General features: G+C 45.0%; 1 protein-coding gene across 5 annotated transcripts in view; it reads left to right on the forward strand.

Moving 5' to 3' along the window:
• The window catches only part of LOC120454709, a 153,807-nt gene that overhangs the window by 126,316 nt on the left and 749 nt on the right, over positions 1-26,742 (forward strand). For 2 of the 5 annotated variants that reach the window (XM_039640254.2, XM_039640255.2), the window contains exons 5-19: positions 10,719-11,063; positions 11,457-11,731; positions 11,829-11,878; positions 12,364-12,470; positions 13,957-14,043; positions 15,041-15,097; positions 18,202-18,259; positions 18,817-19,046; positions 21,112-21,275; positions 22,875-22,956; positions 23,556-23,777; positions 24,765-24,957; positions 25,984-26,129; positions 26,219-26,484; positions 26,560-26,681. In XM_039640254.2, coding sequence (XP_039496188.1) covers positions 10,719-11,063; positions 11,457-11,731; positions 11,829-11,878; positions 12,364-12,470; positions 13,957-14,043; positions 15,041-15,097; positions 18,202-18,259; positions 18,817-19,046; positions 21,112-21,275; positions 22,875-22,956; positions 23,556-23,777; positions 24,765-24,957; positions 25,984-26,129; positions 26,219-26,484; positions 26,560-26,681 — 2,404 coding nt within the window. The remainder of the gene's footprint in view (positions 1-10,718; positions 11,064-11,456; positions 11,732-11,828; positions 11,879-12,363; positions 12,471-13,956; positions 14,044-15,040; positions 15,098-18,201; positions 18,260-18,816; positions 19,047-21,111; positions 21,276-22,874; positions 22,957-23,555; positions 23,778-24,764; positions 24,958-25,983; positions 26,130-26,218; positions 26,485-26,559; positions 26,682-26,742) is intronic. The other 3 variants (XM_039640256.2, XM_039640257.2, XM_039640258.2) reach the window with 2 other exon arrangements.

A 26,742-nucleotide genomic window follows, 5' to 3' on the forward strand; every position in this document is an offset into this window, starting at 1 on the left:
CAACAGTGTCTAACGGGTTGCCCTGGGCCCAACTGACAAGTGTGTACGCCTCACAGATGGCTGGCAGATTGCGATTCCTGGCTGCAGACAGTGCACTGCGAGAAACGCTCACCTACTACGCAAAGTTTGTGTCAATTACTCTTTTTAAAGAGCAGAAAGCTGTTTACTAATATGTACAATTTTTAATATATCTACATAACCTAAAGTTTCTTTACCTATAAATAAATAGACAAAATTTTTTTCTAGTATATTGCACATTTGCTTTGATTGAGATACATTTGCTCGATGTCAAAGACGTATTTATGACTTGACTTGTTTAGTTGTTTTGCATTGCATCTTTTCTTTTGTGAAAATATGTCATTTCTATTGATTACGTTTCTCGCAGTGTGAGAAGGCCGACGGAGAGCAGCATGTATGCACTTTTCGGCACAAAAACATGGGCAGACATTGTGTCTGGGCCTGTGTTTTTGGCTGGCTTCATTAGGAAGAAGGGTGCACTTGTCTGTTGTCTGTCTGTTGACTGCCGACTGTTTCTGCCTTCTGGCTTGTGCCCGCTGCCACTGCCTCTGCCGCTTCCACTTTTGCCCTGCCAAAGTGCCAACAGGCAACAGCCAACTGCCTGCTGTCTTTCTGTTTGCCATTTGCTGTTCCTGCTCCTCCTGCTCCTGCTCCTCCAGCTCCTTCATCCCGAAACCGAGAGCACAAACTATTTACGTTGACGCATACTGGGACAGAGAACGCCCACTTGGGCACACCCAACTTGAACCTACACATCACCTACCTCGGCCCCTTTGTTACCCACTCAAAAGTTCAATGTACGCGCTTTTGTTTCGCAAAAAAAAAAAAAGAAACCAAAAAGAAAAGAGAGCGCAGAATGGGAAAAAAAGGAAATTGTTGTAGGCCAAACGTTGCCATTTTCTTTTCTCATTTTCCGCGGCTTTCAACGCCGCACACAATCTGCGATGTCACGCCCACTTTTGGCCCAATGCCAGGGCAAAGTTGGTCTTTGGGTCGCCGTGACTTGCAGCTGATAAAAAATTAAGCATAGTTTTAGGCCAGCCAGCCAGCCAGCCAGCCAATGCTATTTCTGCTCTCCTGCCACAGCCGCAGTTTTAGCCTCAGCCAGTGCCACTGCCACTTTTCTACTTCCACTTCCAGCGACTTGATGAAGAAAGTTTTATTGCCCCGGGGCTGGGAGTCTGCTCAAGTCCATTTGCCTTTTTAATTTTAAACAAATATTTTGCCAAAGCGTTTTTCTGCTTCGCTTTTCCTATTCCCATTCGTTTTCCTTTTTTTTTGGTTCTATTAAAATGTTGACAGCTTGTTTGGCGGCAAAAGTTTTTCGCTTTCTTTAGCTAATGATAATGAAATTATGCTGACATTAGGAATTTAGCCAAACTGCAAAGAAACTAGATAAATTCCCCAAATTTTCAGAAATATTCTTTATTTTCTTTGATCTTATTTTGAGTCACAGAAAATTCCTGGCATATTTATAAACTTTTTATTGAAATAGATGAACACTTTTAGATACTACAAGCTTCTTGTTTCGTTGTGCTGGTGAACATTTTTTTAGGGGTGCACAACAAACAATGCAAATTGATTGCGGGCAAGGGAAACGCGTAAATTTGGGCAAATATTACTGTCAGTCAAACGGCAAGGAATCAGGTTTTCGTGGGGTTGGAATGCCTGATCCGCCCTGAGCCACAACTCACAACTCAGGCAAAGTCTTGCCACATGCCTGCGCATACCAAGTACCAAGTGGGTGAATTCGTGGCACGAGAATGGGCTGTGGCAACATGGCCATATGTGCGGCATAATGAGGAATCCCGGCGAAGGCAAGTCGTGCATGCAGTGGCCGCATCTGACAGCAAATCAATTCATATGCCGCCCGGCCAGAAACCAGAAACCACCGCCGAGTAGGATCATTTGGTGGCCATGGTGGGTATGGGCGAATAAATTCATCAAAACGATGGTCCCCATTGTTGTGGGCGGTTAACAACTGCAAATATGACTCGAGGGTGCGCCGCACAATCGTTACACTTATACAACGTCTAAACGGATTCGCTCGGAACAATGGACAATGGCCGAGGCCGATGGCGGAACTTAATCCATTTTGTCTTCTGCTTTTTACTCGGACAAATGAAGTCAATTGGATTGTGATGCGACTGCCGGCCGAGCAACTGGCCACTGGCAACCGGCGACCGCATCAAAGTAAATTGTTTTAAGCATTCCATGCTTGATGCCATGGATTAGCATCGGCTGGCTGTATTGGGTGGGTGAAATGACAAAGAGCTTGGCGCCGTTTTTGCGCCTTAACGAATCCATTGCACTTTCTTCCTCTGAACTTTGCACCCTCTTCCACGGACATGCGGACATACGGACATACGGACATACGGACATGGCCACATTTATTACACACGCTCATTTGTTTTTCGTCCGCCGGAGCAGCTGTCATATTAAGCAACTTTGACCATTCGAGTGGCCACGCTCGAGATAGAAATCTTTTTTGTTCATTTCATTTTATGTCCACTACAAGGACAAGGCCCACGCACACGCACACACACGCATTTCTAGCAATTTCCTGGCTTTCTCTTGGCCATCTTTCCCCCACTCAGCCGTGTCTGCTGTCTGACCAATGCCTCAATTTGACATTGATGTGCCAAATGTGGAAATTTTTCTCCACTGACAAAGCAGGAAAAGGCAGCAAAAAAGACAAAATAATAGTAGTGAAATGATGCGAGTCTTAAGCAAAGGGTCATATACACTATACTGATAATATTATGAACCAAAAGGTATCTTGAGTGATCTTAGCTATAGTTTGATAAAAAAATATACTTTAGTAACAAATTTTTAAAATCATTTTGTTATCCAAACCTTGCACACGGGCATACTACCCCTTGAGAAGGGTATTATGAAAAGGGAGCCCACTCGTAAGCTGGCTGAAACTGTAACGGCAAAAGGCTGTTGAAATGTAATTTGGCAAAATATTTGGGTGCTATCCTCGCTTGACTTTGGTTTCGTGTGTTCCACCCAAAATGAAACTCAATCTGTCAGTCGCTCCGTCTCCGTCTGTCGCCGTCCGTCTCTCTCTCTCTCTCTCTCTGTCTCTGGCTCTGTCTCTGGCTCTGTCTGTCTGCCCTGCCAGTCATGTTGCCACCTCACCACCGCCCACTCCGCATGGCCTTTCAAGGCCTACAAGGCACCCAGCACCCGTTTTTACCACCCCCCCGCCCAAAAAACCCAAACTCCTCATACGTGCGTTAGTCATTTTGGCACTTTCCCATGTCGTCAGTTGCTTTGGCTTTTACTCATTCGCACAGCAACGCCTACACATATTCATACCATCGCACATGTGAGCGGATTGTTTTCCCCCATTTTCACCATTTTCCCAGTTTTTTTCTTCTCCTGTGGCAGATTAGTCTATGTACTTTGGCGTGGCTGTTACTTTTTTTCGAGTTTTCTTCCCTGTTTGATTGTGCATTTAATGCCAATTTGTTGTGTTTCCTGAGGAACTGACAATCCTATGACTAATGTTTGTCCTCAAACGAAATGAAATCAATCATGGACACAGACAACTCAAAGAAGTCTAGAAGAATGAGCTTGTTTAATTAGTTAGGTTGAAACCCAAGTTCTAGTTAAGAAACTCAAAATACTTAATATTTTAATCGATTTAATGACGTTTTAGTTAGAATTTCCACCCAAAGTGCCCTTCTACTTTCACTTCTCTTTAATTTATGAATCGTTTGCAGTCTAGACATAATGAGTATTAATAATGCTCTAATCTCCCTTCAATGGCAACTCCCCCAAGATTCGCTGTCCATTTGCAAACTCATTTACAATTAAAACAACATTAATTTTCCTATAATATGACCTCAAGCATTTGTCAGTCTGTCCGAAAATGTAAATTGCCAGAGCAGCACAAGAACAACAAATGATTGTCCATCGTGTTGAGTCGGGCGACTCCCCCCTCATTGTGTATAAATGCCGCAAAAAAGTAATTAAATTACGCGCTGTAAACCAAAACCCAAACCCCAAAACCTGAAACCAAACTGAAACCAGGCCAAAAACCGAAGCCAAGCCAAAAACCCCAGGAAAACTTAAAATGCCCCGCCCACGCAACAAGCGTTTAGCCACGCCCACTCGCATTGCGAGGGCGTGGAAGGGATCAGGCAGGTCCTGCTGTGTGCGAAAATTTCGCATAATTGCGTCAGGCGAGCGCATAAATTGCCAAAGACAAGCGGCCTGGGGGCACGTGCGTATCCGCAGGGGAGTGCAAATGGCTGCAAACTGGAGGGGGGGAATCCATAGAAAGTAAAGAGGAAGCACTCGGCGGGGCAGGGGGCAGGGTGCAGCAATCAAACGCTGCACTTTGCGTGCACATATGTCAAATGGAACAGCGCAGCTGCCCTCCCACCCCCTCAACTCACTCAATACACATCCCACGCCCACAAAGTGCAAGGACTCGCCGGCATTGTCCTGTTGGGCATTGCATGGCTGTCACTCCAGCTGATAAAGGGGAAAATAAGAGACACGAAGGGCGGCAGAAGCGAGAGGGACGGAAGTGCCGTGCATTTTGCCAACTTAAATTATATTAAGTATGAAATATAATGCTAATTATGGCTGATTTCATTCCATTTGATGCGCAAAAGAACACGAACGAAAACGCACCCGCGCAGCAGAAGAGAGACAATGCAAATGAATTAAAATTAAATGGCTGGGAAAATGGAAATGAAATGAGAATGGAAATTGAAACGTAATGCCAGTCGTTTGTTTGACTCTTCCTCCTTTCTACTAAGTATTTTGCCCTGCAGCTGTCTGACTTGTACGCTTTCATGGCAAACGCGGCGTATGCGTAATTTTTGCCTTTTTTTTCGCATACGAACGACGACGGCAACGCAACCCTTTGACAATTTCCACGCACTCCAACTCCACGCTTGCTTTTTATGTTTGAAATGATTTTTCCATCACTTACAAATGAGAAATTAAATTATTTGCTGCTAATGTATGTAATGTATGTGCGTTGAAAAGCACCACCATCCCCCGCCCCCTCCAAAACGGAAATGATACAGCAGAAAGGGGGGCAAAAGGGCAGGGCAGCCATCTGAAGATGAAATTTGTGCGCCGTGTGTCGCGTGGAAAACTAAAACTCATTTCTGGCAAATTAAACTTAAATGTGCCACGTTTTGGATGGAATGGAAGATGCCAGGCGAAATGAGTTCAGTCCGGAAAAGGAAAAGGGCTGCGAATGGTTAAAGGGGGTGTGTGTGTGTGTGTGTCGTGTGTGTGCTGGTGTGTGCTGGTGTGTGCTGGTGTGTGCTGGTGTGCGAGCATCTCAAATGTGAAAATTAAAAGGCATTTCCGCAGAATGTCAGCGTCATATTGTAAAACATGAGTATTTAATTAGAAAATACTTTTAGGCAGCGCCATGCAGACAGCGTACCTCAATATGGCACTCTCGTTTTGGAAAAACACATGAAAAAAGGAACTAATTTGTATACATTTTTAAATATAATCCATATTTAATTATGTTAATGAAGAATAGAAAAAGGAATTTTCATTTAACTGACATCGATATGAATATATCCGCTTATAAATGAAAATATGCTACAAGTTGATACTGATGCTTGGTACATCCATTTATATCATCTTATCCATTTATTCTTATTTCACCTATCATATCGATGACATCTAGCGATACTTTTCGTGCCGTGTAGCCCTTCGTTTCGCCATGTCGATACATGCGCCTGGCTAATGAATTCCAGCAGGAAGAGTTGAGCCCAAGTTTTGTGCTTTTTAACAACTTAACATAGTTTTGGTCTCGGGTCTCGAGTCTCGAGTCTCGAGTTTGTTGCCAGCTCATGTAAGGATGTAAGTACAAAATAGCATTTTCCTTAATGGAAAACCTCCGCCTAGGCTCACAACTTTGCATGTATGCGGGATATTAACACGGAAAAACCAACAGCCAAAACAGCGAACTACAACCAGAATGGTGTTGGCTGAAAGTGCCGGCCAAGAAGAGGTTCTGTATGTCGGCGGGGGGTTCAAAGGGCAAGGATAAGGACAAGGACGTGGGCGAGGACGATGGCGAGGATGGGGATGGGGACAATGATGATGACGAGCCACGACTGTGGCAATGATGATGATAACGATGATGGCTGTGTTAATGGCCAGGCATTATTCAGGGCCTCGTTCCCAGATTGTCACACAGCGATAGGCGAGGGCGTGTGTGTGTGTGTTAGTGAGTGAGTGTATCTTGATTGCCGGACAGTTGGGGGTTAAACGGGGTTGGGGGGGGCCCAATGTCCACTGGCCATGTCAAAACTCATTTGCCGGTAACGAGCAGCCATTGTGCTTATAAAAGGATTATTTACAAATCACTGACTTTCAAAAATTGTCAACTGCAGGGCAAATGCCTGAGGACCACCCCGCTCCCCTTTCACCTCCAACTGGCTGCTTTGATGTACAATTTATGGAATTAACCCTTAAGTGCTCGCCGGCATCAGACAGCAGCCGTGGATCACAACGCTCCAGTTGATTTCTTTCGCCTGATTGCGGCTGAAACGGAAACGGATCTGACTTCCCCAATCCAGCGAGCCAGCCATCCATCGCACAACAATTGTGACTTGCAAATAGATTTTGCGATTTACAATTCGCAATTGATGGCACTCTAACTGAGTTGACTGAGCGTGGAATGGGCCAACTTAAAGAGGCTGAGGTCTCGGTTTCGCCCTTACCCCCTAATTGATGCCCTTTGTTTGCCCTGTGGTCACTCTAATTGGTGTTTGCATGTGGCTCTCGTAGTCTTGTGTAAACACGAGATTCTGGCTGACCAGCAGCGGAAAGGAATCCATCCTAACTCTACCTCTCTACTCGTGGCGCCCCGCCTCTTCAACTCCTGAGCTTCTTTTGTAATTTTGCGTGCGTTGTGTTTGCTCATTAAACGGATTTAGCCAGGCGCAGATGCGGATTAATTCGCATGGGCTGTGTTCGACTCTGAATGCTCTTCAGGATTTCGCAATTGCAACTTGTATATATCTTTCAATAACAAGAAACTATAAATTCACACAAAAGATAGATTATGATTCCTGTGAAAGCTTATTTTTCGAATATAATTATGCAGTAGAGCTTCACACATAGTGCCACATCCCTCATACTCTATCCAATCTGATTTATTATGTTCCCCTGGACAGACGTCATCAATTAGCAGGCCGCCAGTCGAGTGGCTGGCCAAGTTTGCGGAAAGAATTGACAGCCAGGGAGCTGCGAGTGTTGTTTCGACCAGGCCTAATGAGCAAACCAAAACAGACGGCGTGGCCTTAACGCCACTTGCGAAATCACATGTCAAAAGTTATTAGCCCGTCGTGTAATTTGTGCCGGGCTGATTACCAAAATGTACATGAAACACATAAACAAAGTCATTTGGCCTGGCTTGGCTTGGCTGGCAGGAATAACAAAATACGTTGCCAAAAAGTTGCGATGTTGCCTTCACTTGGGTCCTGTGTGTTAGCTGCTGTCATTGCCAAAATCCTGGGCCAAAGTTGCTCATCGTACAACCCATCGCACTTTTTTCGCCCCTCGATTCAGGCTGTCAATATCGTGGCAACATATTTCCTCGCTTAATATTTTTTTGCCCCGGCTCCTGTCGCTATTTCAGCTGCTGTGTTACTGTCTGCGAGGACGTGAGGGCGTTAAACTCATACATCACTTTATCCCAGCTTCGACTTTGGCTCCAGCTCCAGCTCCAGCTGCTACTCCCTTAACCTCCATCCTCTATCCCTGCATCCTGCATCCTGCATCCTGCATCCTATGTCCTGGGACGCTTGGCAGGCTCCCTAACTAACTGCCGCCTCGCCAGCTGTTTGTCTTGGTCTGGCGCGTTTTTCTCGCACCGCGATGTGTGTCAAGAGTTGCCAATAAAGCTGGGAGCTGGGAGCTGGGAGCTGGAGCAGTAGCAACATCCCAAGCGCGCAATTCCCAACCCGATCGCTCCTGCAGAGGAGCTATTGAAAATAAATTTATAACGCATACGTCATGTGAGCCAAGACAGAGTTCGCAGTTTATTGCATTTGTCGCTGGCATTGCAAAACTTCAATAAATTATTTTATTGCGACAGTTATTTTGCTTGCTTTGCCCTCGTCGTCGTCGGTTGGTTTTTATGAATTTGTTCAGCTCGCAAACACATAACGATGAGCATAAGTACGATATAGTATATCTATATCGAAATCCATCTGGCACAGCAGCAAACTTTCTGTCAGTTGCCATTTTCGTTCATTTGGCACTCAAGTCTTTGGCAGCCAAATTGCAAATGACTTTATGAATTTGCTGTTACGACTTGGACAAGCTTCGATGACCTTTGAAGTGGGCGGACAACCATATACTCGTATGTAGTAATAATCAAGCGTATATGAAACCGGGATGAAATTGATTCCGCATGAGTCATAAACTCCGTATTGCATAATAAACTCGTGCACGAACATAATGAGTTGTTGAAAGATGGGATCGAGCAGACAATTGCTACAAAACGGAGTCAGTTTATTGCGCATTAAATGTTGATTGATGCAGGGAAAGTTCGGTGATCCGATCATTTTGCGGCCATATCAACTGCCTCAACCATACCAACCATTTCAATTGGGCATTAAACACACTTTGTCAGTCATGAAAGGCCGAAACACTTGCGTTCCCCTTCATCAAAAGTTGACACTTTGCGAGTTAACCTTTAATGAAAAGGCCAAACAAGCCAGCAGCCTGGAGGGCTCATTGTGAAATTACCCAAAGCGTAAAAGGGGCGAAACGATAGGAAAAAATAAGAAAATGGAACTCTGGCTGGCTGACTGGCAGACTGGCAGTAGTAGTAGCCGTATTGCCAAAGGCTATGAAGCGCTCCCTTTTTTTTCACTGCTGGCATCCTAGTCAAAGAGGCAATAAGTAGCAAAAATTACGCTAAACGTGGCAATTTCCTCGCAAATTGCGCAATATATATACAAAGCGGGCTCTTATACTCTACGCATGTCTGGCCTGAAAGTCCTTGCTCTACTCATTTAACTAGGGAGAGGAGAATAGGCTAAATGATCAAGGTGGTCCTTCAAATACCCTATCAGATTTAAAGAAATATGTGACTCAAAGTTATTATATATAAATACTGCTTTAAAATTGTGCTTTTATTGGGATTCTTATTTCAAGTTTGCTCACGAAACTCTAAAGACTTCCTGGTAGCACTCAATTAGCGTCACAAATTGGCATAAAAGGTTACTTAAGCCAGCAAAAAGGAGTGTATAATAGGTCCCATAGAGGACCATGGCAGGTATTTTTCATCCGTCAAATTACAGCGCACCCATAACGGGAGCCCGGCAGATGCCCAGGTAAAATCCGTAGCCAGGTGGCAGGCTGAAGCCTGTCAATTTCCACATGGTGGCGCCACATGAGGTGGGTAAAATCGGGCAGGATATGGGGCACCATTTTGGGAGCAGGGACCATGTGGCAGCGGCAGGAATCGGGCGATATTTTAATGCGTGTCATATTTGATTGATGCCAGCGCAGGGCAGAGCGAAGTCGTGGAACAATGTCAAGCGTTTAACATTGCCCCGAGCGCCACTCAAAATGTCAAGGCAGTCGGGAAGCCCCACCACCAACCACCCCATCTCCGACCCAATCCCCCACTTTAACCCCCCCCCCCCCCCCCAGTTACCCAGTCACTTCCGCTCTTTTTTCGCCCTGCAAAATTGCCCCTGCAGGTATGCAATGAAAAAGTGCGTAAGGGGAAGCCCATTGTGCCTTTGTGTGAGTTTGTCTGCGAGTGCCTGTGTGTGTCAGTGCCTGTGTGTGTGAGTGAATGAGTGCCTCTGTTTTGTGTAATTCAACGTGGCAGTTTGTTAACAATTTTATCAGGCCCGAGATGTTTCGCCTACCAAATGAGGGAAATGCGGGAAATCGCTTCGAGAGCTGTAAACAGAGTTAAGTGTGTGTGCGTGTGTGTGTGTGTGTGTGGGTGGGTGCCATAATTTATGCCCAGACTAAGTGCATTATGTTTGGCACACGGGCTTTTAGTTACTCTGGCCCGCCCCTTCCCTCTTTCTCCTTTCCCTGGGGCAGACTCAATTATTTGTGGCAATTGGCAGCGGCAGTTGGCGCAACTAATTTGACTTGAGCGCCGTATTGTTGGCAAGCAGAGGCAAACATTTGAGCTGGAACATATATGGATTTATTTAATTATGACCCGGGGTACACTTAACTTCAAATCCGATAATGCGTTTTATTAGCCAAAGTGCCCAGCCATAAAAACTATTTATTATGTGGAGGATATATATGTATATATAAACATTAATTACATATATATAATCACCGCCTGTATCATATATTTACCCTTGCGTTCCAGAATAACCTGTAGTTTAGTCATGGTTACGGTTATTGCTCCTAACTAACCGGACACGCGAATTAACCCCTTACATTATTAACCCGGTGTCTAGACCCCATCCAACGCCAACATCAATGTAGCATCATTAACCGCTCTAGCTCTTCGCATCTACCACCCACTCTCTGACTCACCCGATTATTCATCCAATTAGCCCCACTGTAACCCCTCCGCACACTTTATAGCATTCATATCCAACCAACTCTCATCTGAAAAATACAAAAAAAAAAAAAAGAAAACGAAATAGAACTTGGCCAAGTGTCTTACGTCTTACCGATCTCTCTGCTGCTCGTTTCTCGCTCTTTTGCAGGATGGACAACGCGGCCATTTAGAGGGCCTGGCATCCGTCTATTGCGAGTTGCTAATGGCTCCCTTCGGGGACATTTTGGCCACTCTCGAGCGGGCGCGCCAGGCGGCCTGGGCGGAGCGGAGTCCGCTGCACTGTGCAGGTGTCGGCGCCCAGGTTGTGGGCGGATCAGGTGGGGCTGGCGGCAGCACGGGCAGCGGCAGCGGTGGGGCGGCCAGCGGTGGCAGCGGCGGCAGCAGCGGCGTACTGCACCACCGCCAGCAGCATGGCCATCGTGGCCATTCGATGCACGGCGCCGGTCTGCCCAATAGTCATAGCCAGCCCATTTATGTGCCCGGAAAGTACTCGGTATGTATGATGATGACCCGGAACAACCGAAACGCTAAACACCCACCCAAAACTCCCGCCTCCTTAATCACCAAAAAAAAAATTATAGAAGAATGACTCCATTAGCGGCCCCCTAAGGAAAATATTTACAAAATCAACAATATGAACGAAGAATTTTCCAAAAAAAAACGAAAAAAAACGAAATTGATGTTGGCGTTGCTTGAAAAGAAATAATTGAAGAAACCATTAAGCCTCTATGCGAATAAATTTATTTAATTGTGTGCTAAGAATTGTGTAAATATTTTTTGCTTGCTTGCGTTCTCCACTTTCACTTGCATGCACTTGTAGTTGTGTTTTAACCCCCCAGAATCGTGGCCAATAAAATGACTAATTTTCCATTTCCGAAACTTACAGCCCTCGAGTTGTCTGTCCGACAAGGAGGAGGATGAGATCTACGGCTTTGGCTACGGCGTCTTTGCACCCCGCGTGGCCAGAGGAGGGTTAACGCAACAGCAACAGCTGCTGCAGCAGCAGACGCTGCAGACGCAGCAGAGCATACAGCAGCAGCAGCAGCAGCTGCAACAGCAGCAGCAACAGTTACCAATTGTGCCAGGACAACAGCAGCAAGGACCTCACCAGCATCAGACCCTGCCACCGAATGTCGCGCATTTGAACTTTGTGCAGCAAAAGTGAGTACAGGATTTGAATAATTCGAGTGTTCGTGCTCTCTCCATTGAATCGTAGTGCTAATATAAATTCTATTCCATTCTATTCTATTCCATTCAGCTGCCTGAGTCCGCGCTCAGCTTATTTCTACGAATTTCCACCGACAGCTGGTAAGTTGAAAAGAGAAATGTCCAGAGAAGTAAAGTTCTTAGCCTGGCAGAGGATTTCTAAAGCTTTTGTGTAAAGGTGATGAGCTTTGTACTTAACGTTTAAAAGGAATCTTTAGACTTCAGTTCCTAAATGTACTTATTAAAGTGCGGAAATGGCAGAAAATGAAGTACACAATTGTAATGAGGTCAGAACTTTGTAGGTTACCCAGTAAAAATAGTAATTACGTAAGAATTAGAGAGAAGTGTAAGAAAAAATGCAAATCTTCTATGAATATGCATAGATACATAGCAGAAGTAATAATGAAATAGTAGCTAAGCAACGTTTATATGTTTTACTGCTTTTCTCATAGTAATTTACTTGGACTTAAATAATCCTTTAAACTCAGACCCTGCCAGGCTCTGAAAATATAACAAAAACATGATGGACTCCGTTCACTAATTCAATTTATTTCCTTTTTATGCCGATTTTGCCCCGCGTTTTCCAGAGGGTCGCGAGACAAAGAAACGCACCACACTGGCCCGACTGCTGAAAGGCTTGAAGACTGTCAATCGCCGGGATCGGAACAATCAGCAGAATGGCGCCCAAGCCAGGGTAAGTAAAGTAAAGTACTCCCTCGATACAATTTCCCCGCCCGCCCTTTTCGGCCAACGAGTGAAACTCATTTTCGCGCTTCGTTTTATGACCGCAAGCAAATTGTTTGTCCTGTCCCGCAAGTTTTGGTCCCATCCCCAGACTTTCATTTGAATCAACTGCTGCGGTAATTCTTTCAATTTATTTGCTCGCATTTCGTTTGGTTTCCTTTCCATTCCTTTCCATTCGAATTTCCCTGCCTCTTCTAGGCTGCCATTTTATGACTTTCTGCGTCTTGACTTGAATATTCCGCAGTCTTCTGTGTAGTATACTTAATCTTGGCCCTGGGGACATGTAAATTTTTATGCGCGCCGCGCTGAGCTGAGCAGCAGCTTCTCCTTTTTGCCAGCTGAAAAGGTTAAAAATGTTTTGCCAGCGGCCATGTCTACATTGCCACTTCTCATCCTGGCAGTGCACCAATAGCGCCAGGACCAACGCCATCAGTTTCTCAGTTTCCTGCCTCCCACCTTTCCCATTTAGGGGGAAGTTGTTGTACACTCGCTTTATCTGCGCCGCTCACAAAGGATTCATTCAGCGCCTTTGATTAGAGCAACCTTTGGGGAAAAGCATCAGGATCAGGACCAGGAGCAGGACAGTAGCAGAAGCTGGCCCAAGCTGGAGTCGCAGCAGTTGGGACAGCTGGGATGGCAGGGATAGCAGGGGCACTGTTCTTGAGTCTCGAGCCTGGCAATGAAACGAAACTGCGGCCAAGAGCAGAGATAACGTGGCACAGGACGGCGACGCTGCTCATAAATAAGCAAGGACATGCATAAATTGTTCACAAGCAGCACAAGCAGAAAGGAATAAATAAAGGCGCCGAGAGCAGAAGGAAAAAATATAAATAATAAACTGGCGGGGGAAAAAAAGGGCAGCTAGGCAGGAGGAGGTCCTTCTCGGCAGGTCCTGGCGCACAGATAAGCGCAGGAAATGACTAAGGATATGTGCCTAAGTAGCGGCATCCTACTCAACAGCCATGGCCTTTCAAAATATAATTAAACAGCACTCACCTGGCCATGTGTTTGTTGCCTGCTTGCCTGGTTCGTTGGCTCTGCCACCTGATTTGCTATTTATGATAAGAAAACAAACGCATTAAACAGCGAACCGAGAATAAGGGTCGCAGGGTCGAAGGGTCGCAGGGTCGTAGGGTGACCCTAACCTGACCCTTGACTCGTTATTAATTAAAAATTAAAGCCCCGCTGAAAGGTGTGAAATACAAAATGGCGTCCTAATGGCGATAAAGCACGTTGCTGGCCGCCTTTCAAGGACTCCCTCTTGATTTACGAGCAGAGCCCCTTCACCTTCCACCTTTGTGCATACTTGAGAAAGTTAATAAGCCTGGCGATTGAAAGCACGCCACCTTGTGTTCTTCTGCTCTTGTGTTCTGTCTGAAAATGAATTTAAAACTTTGCCCCAAATTGATTCCATTCCATTCCCGTTTATTTTGCAGGCGGCCAACGATCGTCTGCGGCACTTTCAAATGATAAACGGCGGCGCCGGCGGACAGCAGCACAGTTTCGAGGAGACAATCCACAGGGTGAGTACCATTACTAGGTGGTGGTTGCACCGATAAAAGTACACTAATAAAACATTTAACACGAAATCTAGACGGCTTTAGAAGCTGTGAGAAGGGTAATCTACTGAATTTAGAACCTTGCTAATGCCGTAAAATAGCATTTAAAGGAGCAAATTCTTCAGGAGAAACCTCATCGAAAATTAATAAGATTTTTTACTTAAAATCTGCTGTCATATTTCTTTAGTTTGCTTAAAAAGTGGGATGTGTGCTAGTGGGATGTTTGGTTGCTTAGAATGGGATAGTGGCATAAATATTTATGCCGCACATTTAACAAGCTGATGCTGCTGCTGCTTTGCTTCTTGCTTCTGTGTGTTGCAACAGCTGCGACAGCCAGCAAAATTGTGATGCAACAAAAAAATTTGCACAAACTGCAACAACAGGGGTAAACTTTCGCACACCACCCTGCGGGTGGCGGTGGCGCATTCGTGGCAACCCCACCTTTTTGACTGCATTTGCAATGCAATTTCAACACGAAAGCTGCGGCTGTTGCTTTTGAGCACGTTTACCTGTAATGGCATGAAACCAGCAACAAAAACAATCGCAAACGGGACGAGTGCCGCGGGGCAAAGGGGACGAAGGGGCGGAAAAGGAAGTGGCAGCGTGTGGATGCATGCAACATTTAAAAGTTCATTGCCGTCAACATTCATTATTAATGACAGCGCGCACGGCGCCAAACTAAAAACAAGCAGCAAAATGCAATCAACGGCGACAGCAGCAACAGACAGCAGCAACAGCAGCAGCAACACCTGAAGCAACAGCAACTGCAACAATAGTTAGCAAATGCATAATGCATTACCAAACATCCCCCCAAATTTGAGTGCGCCCCTTTTCCATTTGCAGCGCAAAAGAGTAGACTTTAAATTTTTGTTAGCAAAGAAATTAGTTGCCACATTCATAAATAAACAAAGTCACTCAGCAAACGACCGGAGCTAACAAACAAACCATTTTCCAATTGCAGTTGAAAGTACAAGAGGCCATGCGGAAAAAGGAAAAATTTCAACGTGAACACGAGGAGGTAAGTGACATGAACATATCCACATATCCACATATCCATACATCCAGATATCCAAATTCAGATATTCAGATAACCAAATATCCGGTGACCACAAGGCAAAGATTTATGCCTTCAAGATGTCTATGGCGAAATTGATAAATGCATATGGCAAACATGTGCAGTGGCCAGGGATAAATCAAGCATATTTGTTTTGGGCACTTTTCACAAATTAAATAAACATAAAACACTCGCAGCCCGAGGGTTGGCTCAAATTGTTAGCAGCACAGACAAGTGCAGGCCAGAATGCACTATTAATTTCACAGATTCCGTAGCCTTATATTTACATGCATTAAATACACAAATGGAAGAAACAGTTGCAATTGCACAGGCCAAAGGTTTTGCTTGCCTTTCTTGCTTCTCTTGCTTTTTTGGTGCCCTGCAGCCAAAGGTGCGTTTCGTATTTGTAAGTTTGCTTTTAAGTCAGATGTATATATACAACTTTAACAAATGCACTAATAAATCAAAATGTGTAATTTCAAGTCTGAAGAGTTCTAATGGCATAAAACCAGACCGTAATATTCATTAAAATCATTAGGGTAAACCAAGCCGACGAATGTTTATAAAAATTTACACGCTCCAATAAAACTGCTTGATATTCTTTTCGTATTATTATGGAAAATCCATTCATAAAATTTCGCTTAATTATGAGACATAAACTCGAGCAACTTATGGTTGCAGCACGCACTGTTTGCACCCGAATTTGTTTTCGCAATGTATAAATGCTACGACTTCTATATGGACAAGCCAATTAAAAAAGCTATTAAAAATATTTGATATAAAAACAGCAATTATTCCAAGGCATAAAAGCCCGAAGACCAGGCCAAAAGCTCCACCTACCAAATGAATGTGAGTGTGCCAGTGTGTGAGTGTATGAGTGTGTGTGTGTGAGTGGCGAGCAAACATGCAAAACAGACGCAGACAAAATGTTAAGCACACAGATACACACCAACACGTGCTCACAAACTGGCGCACCCCAAAAGCAGGCAACAAAAACAATGAAGTGCAACGTGGCGAATGATAAACTTTGTTCTGTCATAAAATGCAAAAAAAAAAAAATATATTACTTTCCACACTTGAAAGCGTTGTCCAAACGAAGGACATGATAAAAACAAATGGGCGTGTCGCCGAAAGAGAGTAACTTATTTATTTATATGCCAAGAGAATTAAATGTGAAAGCCGAGCAAAATATTTCATGTTGATTGCTTGATACTCCAGGCTGATGGATAGCGTAGGCACACAGATTTTGCAAGAGAGCTGAGACTTTTCTTTCGGCTTAAAACCGAAATCGATTAGGCAAATCATTACCACACAGTACTGCACATCTTCCATCAACTTGGCAGCAGCAGGCTAGTTAATTATGCCAGTTATCGGGCTCAATGATGGATGCACAGCATACTGATGAGAACTCGAAAGCACACTTACACTGGGGGAAAACCATTATCTATATAAGGTTATGGTATATATTTCATAAGACAGCTATGAAAACTAGAAAGCAGATATTTTCAATTGATGCTGGGCTACTTAATGGTAATCAAAAGCTTTTTTTTTCCAGTGAACTCACGCAAATTGCGTTGCTGCACGACAATTTGTCGACTGTTTGCCAGTCCAGCAAAATGTGTGCTCCTAAGCAAGGGCAATAATTTTTGTGCATAAATGAAAAGCACACAAGAGTTGGGGCTACTGCGCTATATACACGAATATACTAGATCCTTTTTGGAGGGATGGGTGGTCTGGGGTGTCACATTGTTATTGTTGTTAGTGCTGATGCTACTGCTGCTTAACTTGTGCAAACAACATGCTGTTTGTCTAATTGTAATTGCTGTTTTTGCAGCAGCCCAGCACCCACATGGAAAGCAGCCTCTGCCGTTCAGGCCTTGTTTTCCATTTGGCCAGGAATGGCTGCTATGGAAAAGAAACTGCTGCTCTTCTGTATGTGTGTGTGCGGAGCAACATGAAATATTTATGATGGGAGATGGGGGAGGGCTGGAAGTTGCGTTCCATTCCTTTTTTCCCATTTTTGGGGTCTTTGCATTTGGCCAGGCAATTAAGCAGGCGTCCCCCAAGACCTCAGATGTGATTAGAATTGTAAGACATGTGGCAGTGTCTTCTTGGCCACGTAAATTTCAATTTGGCAGCGAAAGCATCTACATCTAACCAATTGTGTGGGAGTGGACCATATAAGAACCCAAAACAAAAAAAAAAAGCAAACCCACTACCATTTGAATGCATTTTTAATGTGACTGGCCAAAAAAGCTTTTAGCTAATTTTTCAGCGTCCCGCTTTTATTGCCAAGTGTGTCTCTATTTTCGCTATTTTCATCGTTTGCTGTTTGTTTGGCGGCCCTGGCATGCTTTTCGCTTTCCGGTTCGGCAGCAGAAGCATTTTCATACATATACAACTCGTATAGCTCGTATATGGTCTCGGAATTAGTATGCAGCGCACATAGAATGCCATTATGCTGCAGGACACTCAGGACATAGACATGCCTGCTGCCCAAATACAGAAAAATAGGAACCAGAAACAAGTAGCTCATTCTGTGTGGTAGTTCGTAGTTCTGCTTGCGCTGGGAAAATTGTTTTAGTTTTCAAATGGAATTTTGTAATTTTAACGCCTTTGCCTCAGCTCGAGACTTGGCTAATAAGATGCCAGCCTTAGCAGCAGCAGTAGAAGTAGCAGTAGAAGTAGCAGTAGCAGCAGCAGCAGCAGCAGAAGGAAGTTGACAACATTTCGTCCTTTCATTTCGCACAGCAGTCACGTTTGGCATGCAGACAAAGTGCTGCCCAAATAGGAGCAAACATGCATACGAATGCGAGTGAGCCAAGCGAAGGCGTTGACTTTAATATGGACAAGTTTTATTTGGTTATAGAAGTCTATGTAGTCTGATGGCGAAGGGTGCCCCAAAAGTTGTCAGAACGCCGAGCAATACCTCTTTGAGCATATAAAGTTAACACACAGCCGATTAAACTGGATTAAAATAAGTTTCACTTGTTGCGAAATACCCCAACCCCATATTGAGTAACATTTAATTCACATAAACTAATGCAACATTGTTTCATCTTTAATAGATCCTGCGTGATATTCGACAGGGACTGTTGCAAATGAGTCGCGGCGAAGGACGCATGGGTAAGTTTGCTGCAGCACCGAAAAAGGATAAAGGAAAACTGGTGGAAGGGAGGGAGGAAGGGAGGGAGAGAAATCTAGGCGACTGCCCCCGAAAAGTATGCAGCCAGGAATTTTACACTTGAAGTGCTTCTGTTGCAAGTTCAGTTGCAACAGCCTTCGCAGCTGCAGTGGCAGCCGCAGCACCAAAAGTGGGCGTGGCTGGTCCGCCCGTCTGGCGAGCGTCGCATGCATAAGCGAGCATAAAATCTTATGTCCGTTTCCGGACCAGAATACGTACATAAGCCCCGGACTTTGGGCTCCGGAGCAACTTGCTCTGCTGCTCTGCTGCTAGCATGTGGCAAATGGCATTGCAAGTTTTGTGTGCAACGTGGCGTATAATAATATTGTGTTGCAACCATTCTGCTGGCTCTGCACATTTTTCGGTCGCTCGCAAAAACTTTTCAAACTTCCTCCTCCCTTCCAGTTTTTTTTCGTTTCCTTTCTTTTTTTGTTCTAACTAATCTTAAAAATAATCCTTACTTTGCGGCTGCTAAATTTGGTTTATTCCCATCTTGCAGACGATACGTACATGTACGACGAGGCGCTGAGAACGGGCGGTGGCATGGGCATCGCCGGACTGGGCATGCCCCTCGGAGTGGGCGGCAATGGAGGGGGCGGGGGAGCGGCCCATTATGCGGTGAGTGCGCTGCATCATCAAGGTCATTGGTACGACGAGCCGCCCTACGAGAGCGATCCCGATGACTTTCTCATGGCCGGGCTCAACTGCGGACCAGCTGCCACAATTCAGGTGAGACTCATCCTTTAAACACTTCTCAAATAAATCTACGAAAGGCTTTAAGTTTAGAGGTGTAGATATAGATATTAAGTTCTCTCCCTATATTATAGTACACATGTATTATTTTCATTTTCATGGTCATAATTGCCTCTAGAACATTTTTCATTACACAAGCAAACAGATTTTGCGTAAATTTATACACTTTTTCGGTGACTCGTTCAATGCGGCTTGTGTCTTCCACTTGAAAAATAGAATTGGCAGCGGCAACATTGTCGCAGTTGCAATCACATTTGAAATTTATGCGCCGCATCCTGCAACGCCGTTAATCCTGATCCTGCTAGTAACCAGACGTACTCCTTCGCGTCGTGGGCCAAAGCCGATCCAATGCCAGCTTCCATTTCAATTTTTTAGCTCGAAACCCACTTTGATTTCTCTGCGGAATTTGCCAGCCAAAAATGTTGTGAGGGAGTTAGTTCCTTTCCGCGTTCATACATTTTTTTTTATATTTTCGTGGTTGCCCCCGATGAGTTTGGCTTGAGTTTTTCTTCAGCGATTTTCGCTTTGTGGCTTTCTTCTATTTGCTTTATTAAATTATACGCTGAATATATTTTTGTGCTGGCGCATTGATTTCTACCCACTTCGATTTCTATGTCCATGTCCTTTGGCATTTCTCGTCCTTTCTGCGCTCCTTTGCTGTGTGCATAACTCCGGGACAAACTGCGACTCGAACTCACTTTATTTTTATTGACAGTCAAAAAGTGCATAATTCTTGTTGACTTGCTCGACTTTGACTCTCTCTTACAGTTCGATTGTGGACTGATTCTTGTGGCAGAGTGGGCGTCATGGAAAACTCTGCGAAAGACGTCGGCGTCTTGAGACTTTTCCTTTTGCATAATTTTCTTTGCCCCTTGATTTTTTTATTTTCCTTTTTTTTTTGTTCTGCGTCTCCGGGAGTTGCGCTTTTGTCGAAACGCATTAGGCAAGTTATCGGGGGAATTTGTTTTCTTAGTCAATTGAAATCACTCAGCGCTCCCGAACTCTGGGAGGCCTTTTGTGTGCGGGCCTCTTTTCCGACATTGCTGGCCCCTTTGATGTGGCCACGAAATTTGTTTAAAATTGAAACGAAACTTTTGCGGCTGCCGAAAAAAGGTTAAGCTCGCGTTTGTGGCTGCTTAACGGACCGAAGTAGCCGGAGATAATGCATTGAAATTGAATTGTGTTGGTTTGGTTCTGGGTCCAGTCTCCTTTGATCTGAAATGCGACCCAAAATCGTTTCACTTGATATGGCTGTATGCTATGTCAAACCGATTCCAGCAGACTTTGCATACCAACAAATATTGCGAATTAAACGAAATCCAAACGAACCCAAATTGCGAACGAACCTTCAACACACTACCAACGATACCATATTCGCTTGATTCAAAAAATCTAATTCGCATTGGAGGTTTTTCCACGCTCCCTGCGCACCCAAAACTTTGCTGCATTGCCCAAATTAAAAACGGGGAAAACTTTGCAATTTCCCTGGCCAAACAAACATACGCAAAATAAAGTGGCAAAAAAAATAAGGAAAACGGGAAAAAAAACCCAAATTTGTGTGCCCAAAATTTAAAATTCCAAGCTGAGACCGGCACCATCCGCACATCAAATCAGTGCAACAACAAATAAACCAGCTACTCCCCTCTCACGTCCTCGTAAAGTTTTATAACTTTGTTAATTTTTCATAATTTTGTTGCTCTACAGCGGCCAACAAATTCTACTTGAACGCTAATCCCCATGTTGTGCGTACTCTGTCTCCTTTCTCTTTTACAAATGAATGCGCACTGTGACAAAATTTATAGTATATATATTATTATTCTAACAACTAAGTAGCGTATGTTAAATTAAGTTATCGGAATAGGAAACTATAATAAGTTTCATTAGAGCACATAGTTATAGCATTAATACCATTACACCGCATACAATCTTAGATGCTAATTCCCTTATCCAACGTTTCGTTTCTCGATTCTAGATGGCGTTTTTCCCCCAGTGTATGTATGCCCCTCACTCACGCTTCTCCTCTCCACTTTTCTCTTCGCAGGGTGGCCGTGTGCGCTTCTCGAACAACCGCGAGAGCACGGGCGTAATTTCATTAAGATCCGCCGGAGATATTTCATTGCCGCAACGTGGACCGCCGCGTAGAGGTCTTATCGTGCCGCAGCAGCCGCCAAATCCGCCGACAATAATACCCTTAACGCACGCCAGGTGAGTGTTGCAAGTTCATTTCAATCAGGGGAGGTGGGTGGGTCCAGTGGTCGGTCGGTTGTTGATTGCCATTATTATTTGCAGTTGAGTTTATGGCCAAAGGGCCGACACGTCGAAGGTGGCACATTAATAAATAAAACGGCGGCGCAGCTTTTTGGAGTGGGCAGTTATGATATGGCAAATACAAAGGTCGTACCCTTCTTTTCCGCACTTCAAAAGGGCACCAACTTTGTGGAAAGGAGTAGGGATCAGTCAACCATAAAACTGTGCCACAAACGAGCGCAGTCGGGCGTGAAAAGGCCAAAGCTTTTGGCCAGCTTTTCGACCAGCAAACACTAATAGCTGACCAAGGCGAAAGCAATCAAACAGCTCAAGTCTGGCATCTCGTATTTATTTGTCAATCGAAAAAGGTGCACCCCAAAACATAAACCCAAACCCAAACTCAAACTCAAACCCAAAACCTACAGACACACGGACAGAGACAGAAAAAAATCGGTGAAAAAGGGTAGACTTCACTTCATTAGTGCGGTTATCAACGGGTCTGCAGCCAGGCAAAGCGATTGAATGAGCGAATGAACCAATGAACGAATGAATGAATGGTAGCTTGAATGAGGGAATTAGTGACTGACTGAGTGAGTGACGAACGTTGGAACGGAGAAAGGAATGAGGAATGAGGAGGTACACCAGCTTGACTGGCAGACGGCACACATATCGAAACGCATCGAACCGAAAGTCATCAATTTCATATTGTTACGCATGCCACACTCCTGATATATATATATGGATTCTGGATGCTGTACGCTGGATGTTGGATGTTGGATCTGGGATGCCGGATCCAATAAAAGCAAGACATCGACAGGCCGGGACACTTGAATGAAATGGCATTATTGCTACTTCATCGCCAATCCACAAGTCAGAGCGCCAGCTCCTCAATCAGCCAGCTAGGTAGACAGTAGTCCTGGGATGCTGGGAAATGGTGGAAATGGGGGGGGAAAACATGCAGGAGGACAAGGAAAGAGAGCCTGCGTTTTCCACACGTACGCATACAAAAGAACTTGCTGAAATAACTTATACGCCTCGTGCGCCGCTGGGGCCACAAACGAGCCAAACGAAAAGAAAACTTTTTCTTCTCACGAATTGCGAGCGAAAGCCAAAGAGAATGGGGAAAAACGAAGGTGGAAAACAAACAGCAAAGGCAACCAAAAGTGAAAATCTCAACAGCGCTGAAGCAAAATGGTAAAAGGAAAATCTGCCCAAGTAAAAGAAATAAGAAAAAAGATATCAAGTATTTATTTATATGACCTTTGTTTGCCACTCGACCTCGGGTCGTGTATATGTACATCCCAAACCTCTCGGGCCAACACCTTCGACTTTCCTTTGCTTATTGTTTGCCGTCAAAATGTTTGCCGTTTTCGATTTTCAAGTTTATTTGGCCATTATAAGGGGCGCTTCAAGATGATATGGCTATCAATTGACAGAGATTCCATTTGCGTTGAATGGCAAGGCATTCGCTGGACCATAGATTACAAATTCATAACAAATATTTATTTTAGAACTCCTTTCCAATTATTCCTTTGCTAATAATTACCATACTTGCAGATCTCACGATCGCGAAAGCGGCGACTACGCGGGCTCCATCTCAGACCTGCAAAGCGTTACCTCCAGATTCAGTACGGTGTCGGTAAGTGCAGAAACCCCAAGCTCCACTTGGATCGGGCTCATTTAACTTGCAGCTATGGTCGCCTCACCAACTCCTCCAGCTGCTCCAACTGCTCCAGCTGCACCAATAGCTCCAACTCCTCCTACTGCTCCAACTCCTACAAGTGAAGATACGCTGTGCGACTGCATCTGAATGCGTCTAAATTGATTAAGTGCTCTTTGTGACAAACAAACTTCGCATTTGGCCAATGTCGTCTGGTCGAAAATGGACGATAGCCGAAATGCACGTAGATAGAGGGAAATAAAAACGAGCGGGCGACCGAGGAGCGCACACAAAACTTGAAAAGCTTTTTAGCCAAGTTTTTCCCCCGTCCCACCATCGCTTTTAGTAGAATTTTTTCCTTGTTTTCCCGGAGTCGGAGTTTGGCACTTAAGCCAGCTAAACGTTGTCGGAATACGAACGGCAAATGCTATTGGTTTGGATTTGCTGTGCTGGGAGTTGAGAATGAGAATTAGGTTCGGCGACCATTTCATTTGCAAAGTTGACTTGCCCTAACTTGGCTAATATGGAAACGCACTCAATCCGCTTTACGCCCTCCTTCCCCAATCCTCCCTTTTCAGATTGGCACCAACAACTGCACGGCCCGGTATCGAACGCTAAGCGGCGGAATCGGGGAATCACCATCGCTGTCGCCCAGTCCCTCGTCGGATTACGAGGACATCGGAGTGACCAGGGGTCATCACGGATGCCTGCCGCCCAGCCTGCTGGCCGCTAAGGCCAAAAAGAACGGATTACCGCACGGCAAGGCGAATACCATTTGCCAAAAGGCCACGGTGCATCATGTAAGTTAATTAAGCGCTAATGCCGCTAAAGGAAAACACATTTGCAGGTGGATGAGGTGGAGGATGAGGTGGTGGAGGAGGTGAGGGCACAACACAACTGCATCCCAGATGCATCCGTGCAGCCACGGAGATTTGGTTGACACATTATGTGGCCTGCGAAATGTAATTAGCCCCTTGGGCTGCTTGCATATGCAATTGGCTTCATCGAGGCCTTAGCCAACAGTAAAGCCAAAGCCAAAGCCAAAGCTAATGCTAAGGCTAAAGCCTCATAATGGCCCGACTGGACCACAACTCGTTGGTGCGACATGCACTCTAAATGCAAATGCCAGTTTAATGAGTTTTTATGGCCGCTTGCACGGTTTTGGCGCGCTTTGCAAAAGTGAAAGTTCATCTCGCCCAAACTTTCGAGGCGAAACGAGGCCTGCCAAAAAAATATGAGCAAAGTTTTGGTGTCCAGCATCGCCGCTTAAGGCTCAGAGAAACTAATGCAGTCAGTGCCTATTGCCAAATATTCAGCACAGAAACATATTCTAAGCCAATATGATTTGTTTTTATTCAGAAAATAAACTAAATTCAGATCAAGTTTAAACTATTAAATAAATAAAATATTTTTGTACATAAAGCAAACTAGTTATGTAAAATGCAGTGCCACAAATATAGTATGTGTTAGCAATTATTCTCCGTGTAGACAAAGTCAAGACTCTAATACCTCCTCCACTGCCTGAACTTGCTGGTATGTTCGTTTTAAACTTTTTAATGATTTAACTAACAAAACTTTCCTGCTGTTCCTGTTCTTGTTCTTGTTTTTTTTTTCGGTGCTCTCCCCTTCAACATGCAATTTATTGCACAACGATGACGACGACGACGACGACGTGTACGACGCAACCCAAAACATACGTACGGAAAAAATACGGCTACGGATAACTTTCACTTCACTCCTGGCTGGGCTTGGGGATTGCTATGGATTGGATTGGATTGGATTGTTAGTCGGGCGAGATGCGTAGCTCGGCAAAGGAAATTGGCGCATTTAATGAGAATGGACGAAACTTTGTTGCCACAAAGGATACGTCGAGGGATTTCAGCAATTCCCAAGATAATACCGACCGTGGCAGCATGAGCGATCAGGCGTTCGCCTGTTCGGCCAGCTCCGTGGAAAGTTTGCCCAGCGCATCCGGTTCGAGTAAGTACACGAATATACGGATATACGAATATACGGATAGTAGGGATAGGGATAGGGATAGCAATGGAGATGCAGATACAGATACGGATGCGGGAACGGGAACGGGATGCGGGGCTTGTAGATACACAACCGGGACTGGCTGTGTATCTTTGTCTGAGCTGGCAATTTAGAGTTTTTGGACTTTGATTTCGCCCGCTGCAGGAGCAAGCCAGCAAGTCTGCTGGATGCTCCTTTCCTTCCCGATGGCCATGGGAAAAATTCCCAGACTGCCTTGGTTGGCTGCCTTGGCTGGCTTGCATATTGGTCTATTAACAGTTGTAGTTCTTGTTGCGGTTTTTTGTCGCTCCTTCAAATTTTGCCAACTTAATGAATTTTTAATGCACTTGCTGCTCTGCCCAGCCAGCCCCTCGGGAGGCCAATGAGCCAATGGGCCAAGTGCCGATGGGCGGGGCAGATTGCAATGTCGGGGGCGTGGTTAAATGAAGGGCAACCGCTTCCTTTTTAATGAACAAAACTTTTGGCCAAATAAAAGGCAATACCCGAGGAGCAAAATCAGGAGCAGGAGCACCGGCTTAACTGGATGGGTGCGTGGTTGGGTGGGCAACTTGGAAGAGTGCAAGGAAAAATACTTTATTTTTCATGTGGCCAGGACACAAAGCAAGGATTAGCCAAAAGCTTTGGCCAGCAATCCAAACAAAAGCAACGCAAAGAAAACAACAGCTCCCAAAAAAATAATGGGAAACTTCAAGTGCATATTTGAATATTTTCGGGGCCAAGTGAATGTAGTAAGTGTGTTGTCTGTGTGTGTGTGAAAATATTTGAAAAGTTTTTAATTAACCAAACGAATGAGTGTGAGACTTCGAACATGCATGGCTGGATGTTTGTCCCTAGTAAATTCCTTGGGTCCTGCGGCTAATTGGCTGTGGGCGCATTAATTGGAAATTTGCCAGGACAAACTTTGGCCCAAAAAAGCAGGGCAAATATTTATCAAACCTTCTCTTCCCGCCTCTCGCATCGTCACCACAGGCACACAGGCTCTGGTTCGTCCTGGCAGTCCGCATAGCTCCATTTCGGCTGAGGATCGCACCTCGATGGCCAGCTGCATCTGCAAGGCCAAGGCTCTCGTGGATAGTTTGCCCAATCCCTACGACAAGGAGGCGCTCAAATTCAAGGTGAGTGGCTGAATTCAAGCAAATATGAAACGTTCATTAAAAGATTTCCTGAAGCACTTTAATCTAATAATTTTACATCCCATCTACAGAAGGGCGACCTTATCGATGTGCTGTCGATGAACGCCTCGGGCATTTGGAAGGGACGATGCCACGGCCGCGTGGGCCACTTCAAGTTCATCAACGTGGAGGTGCTGCCGGAGCAGCGAATGAAGAACTCCAGCAGCAAGACCCTGGCCCCCGGCTCCCGTTTGGCCAATTCTGGAAATGGCAGTCACAATGGTGGGCCCTGCTCCGTGGAGGACCTGCTGATTCGCATCGGACTCAAGGAGTACACGTCCGTGTTTGTGCTCAACGGGTAAGTGGTGTAGATGAAACAAATTTACCAACAATATTTTTTGTTGGATTGTTTCACCTATCGTTCCATTTGCAGCTACGAGGACCTGGAACTGTTCAAGGAACTGGAGCCCGCCGATCTGGATTACCTGGGCATTCTCAACCAGGAGCATCGTGCCAAGCTGCTGACGGCTGTGCAACTGCTGCATGACATTGAATGTAAGTTCAGTCACCAAAAAACCGCTTGAATTCCTCAAACCTCTGGCTCATTTTATGCAAC

Source organism: Drosophila santomea, chromosome 3R (assembly GCF_016746245.2).
Source record: "Drosophila santomea strain STO CAGO 1482 chromosome 3R, Prin_Dsan_1.1, whole genome shotgun sequence".
Lineage (NCBI taxonomy): Eukaryota > Metazoa > Arthropoda > Insecta > Diptera > Drosophilidae > Drosophila > Drosophila santomea.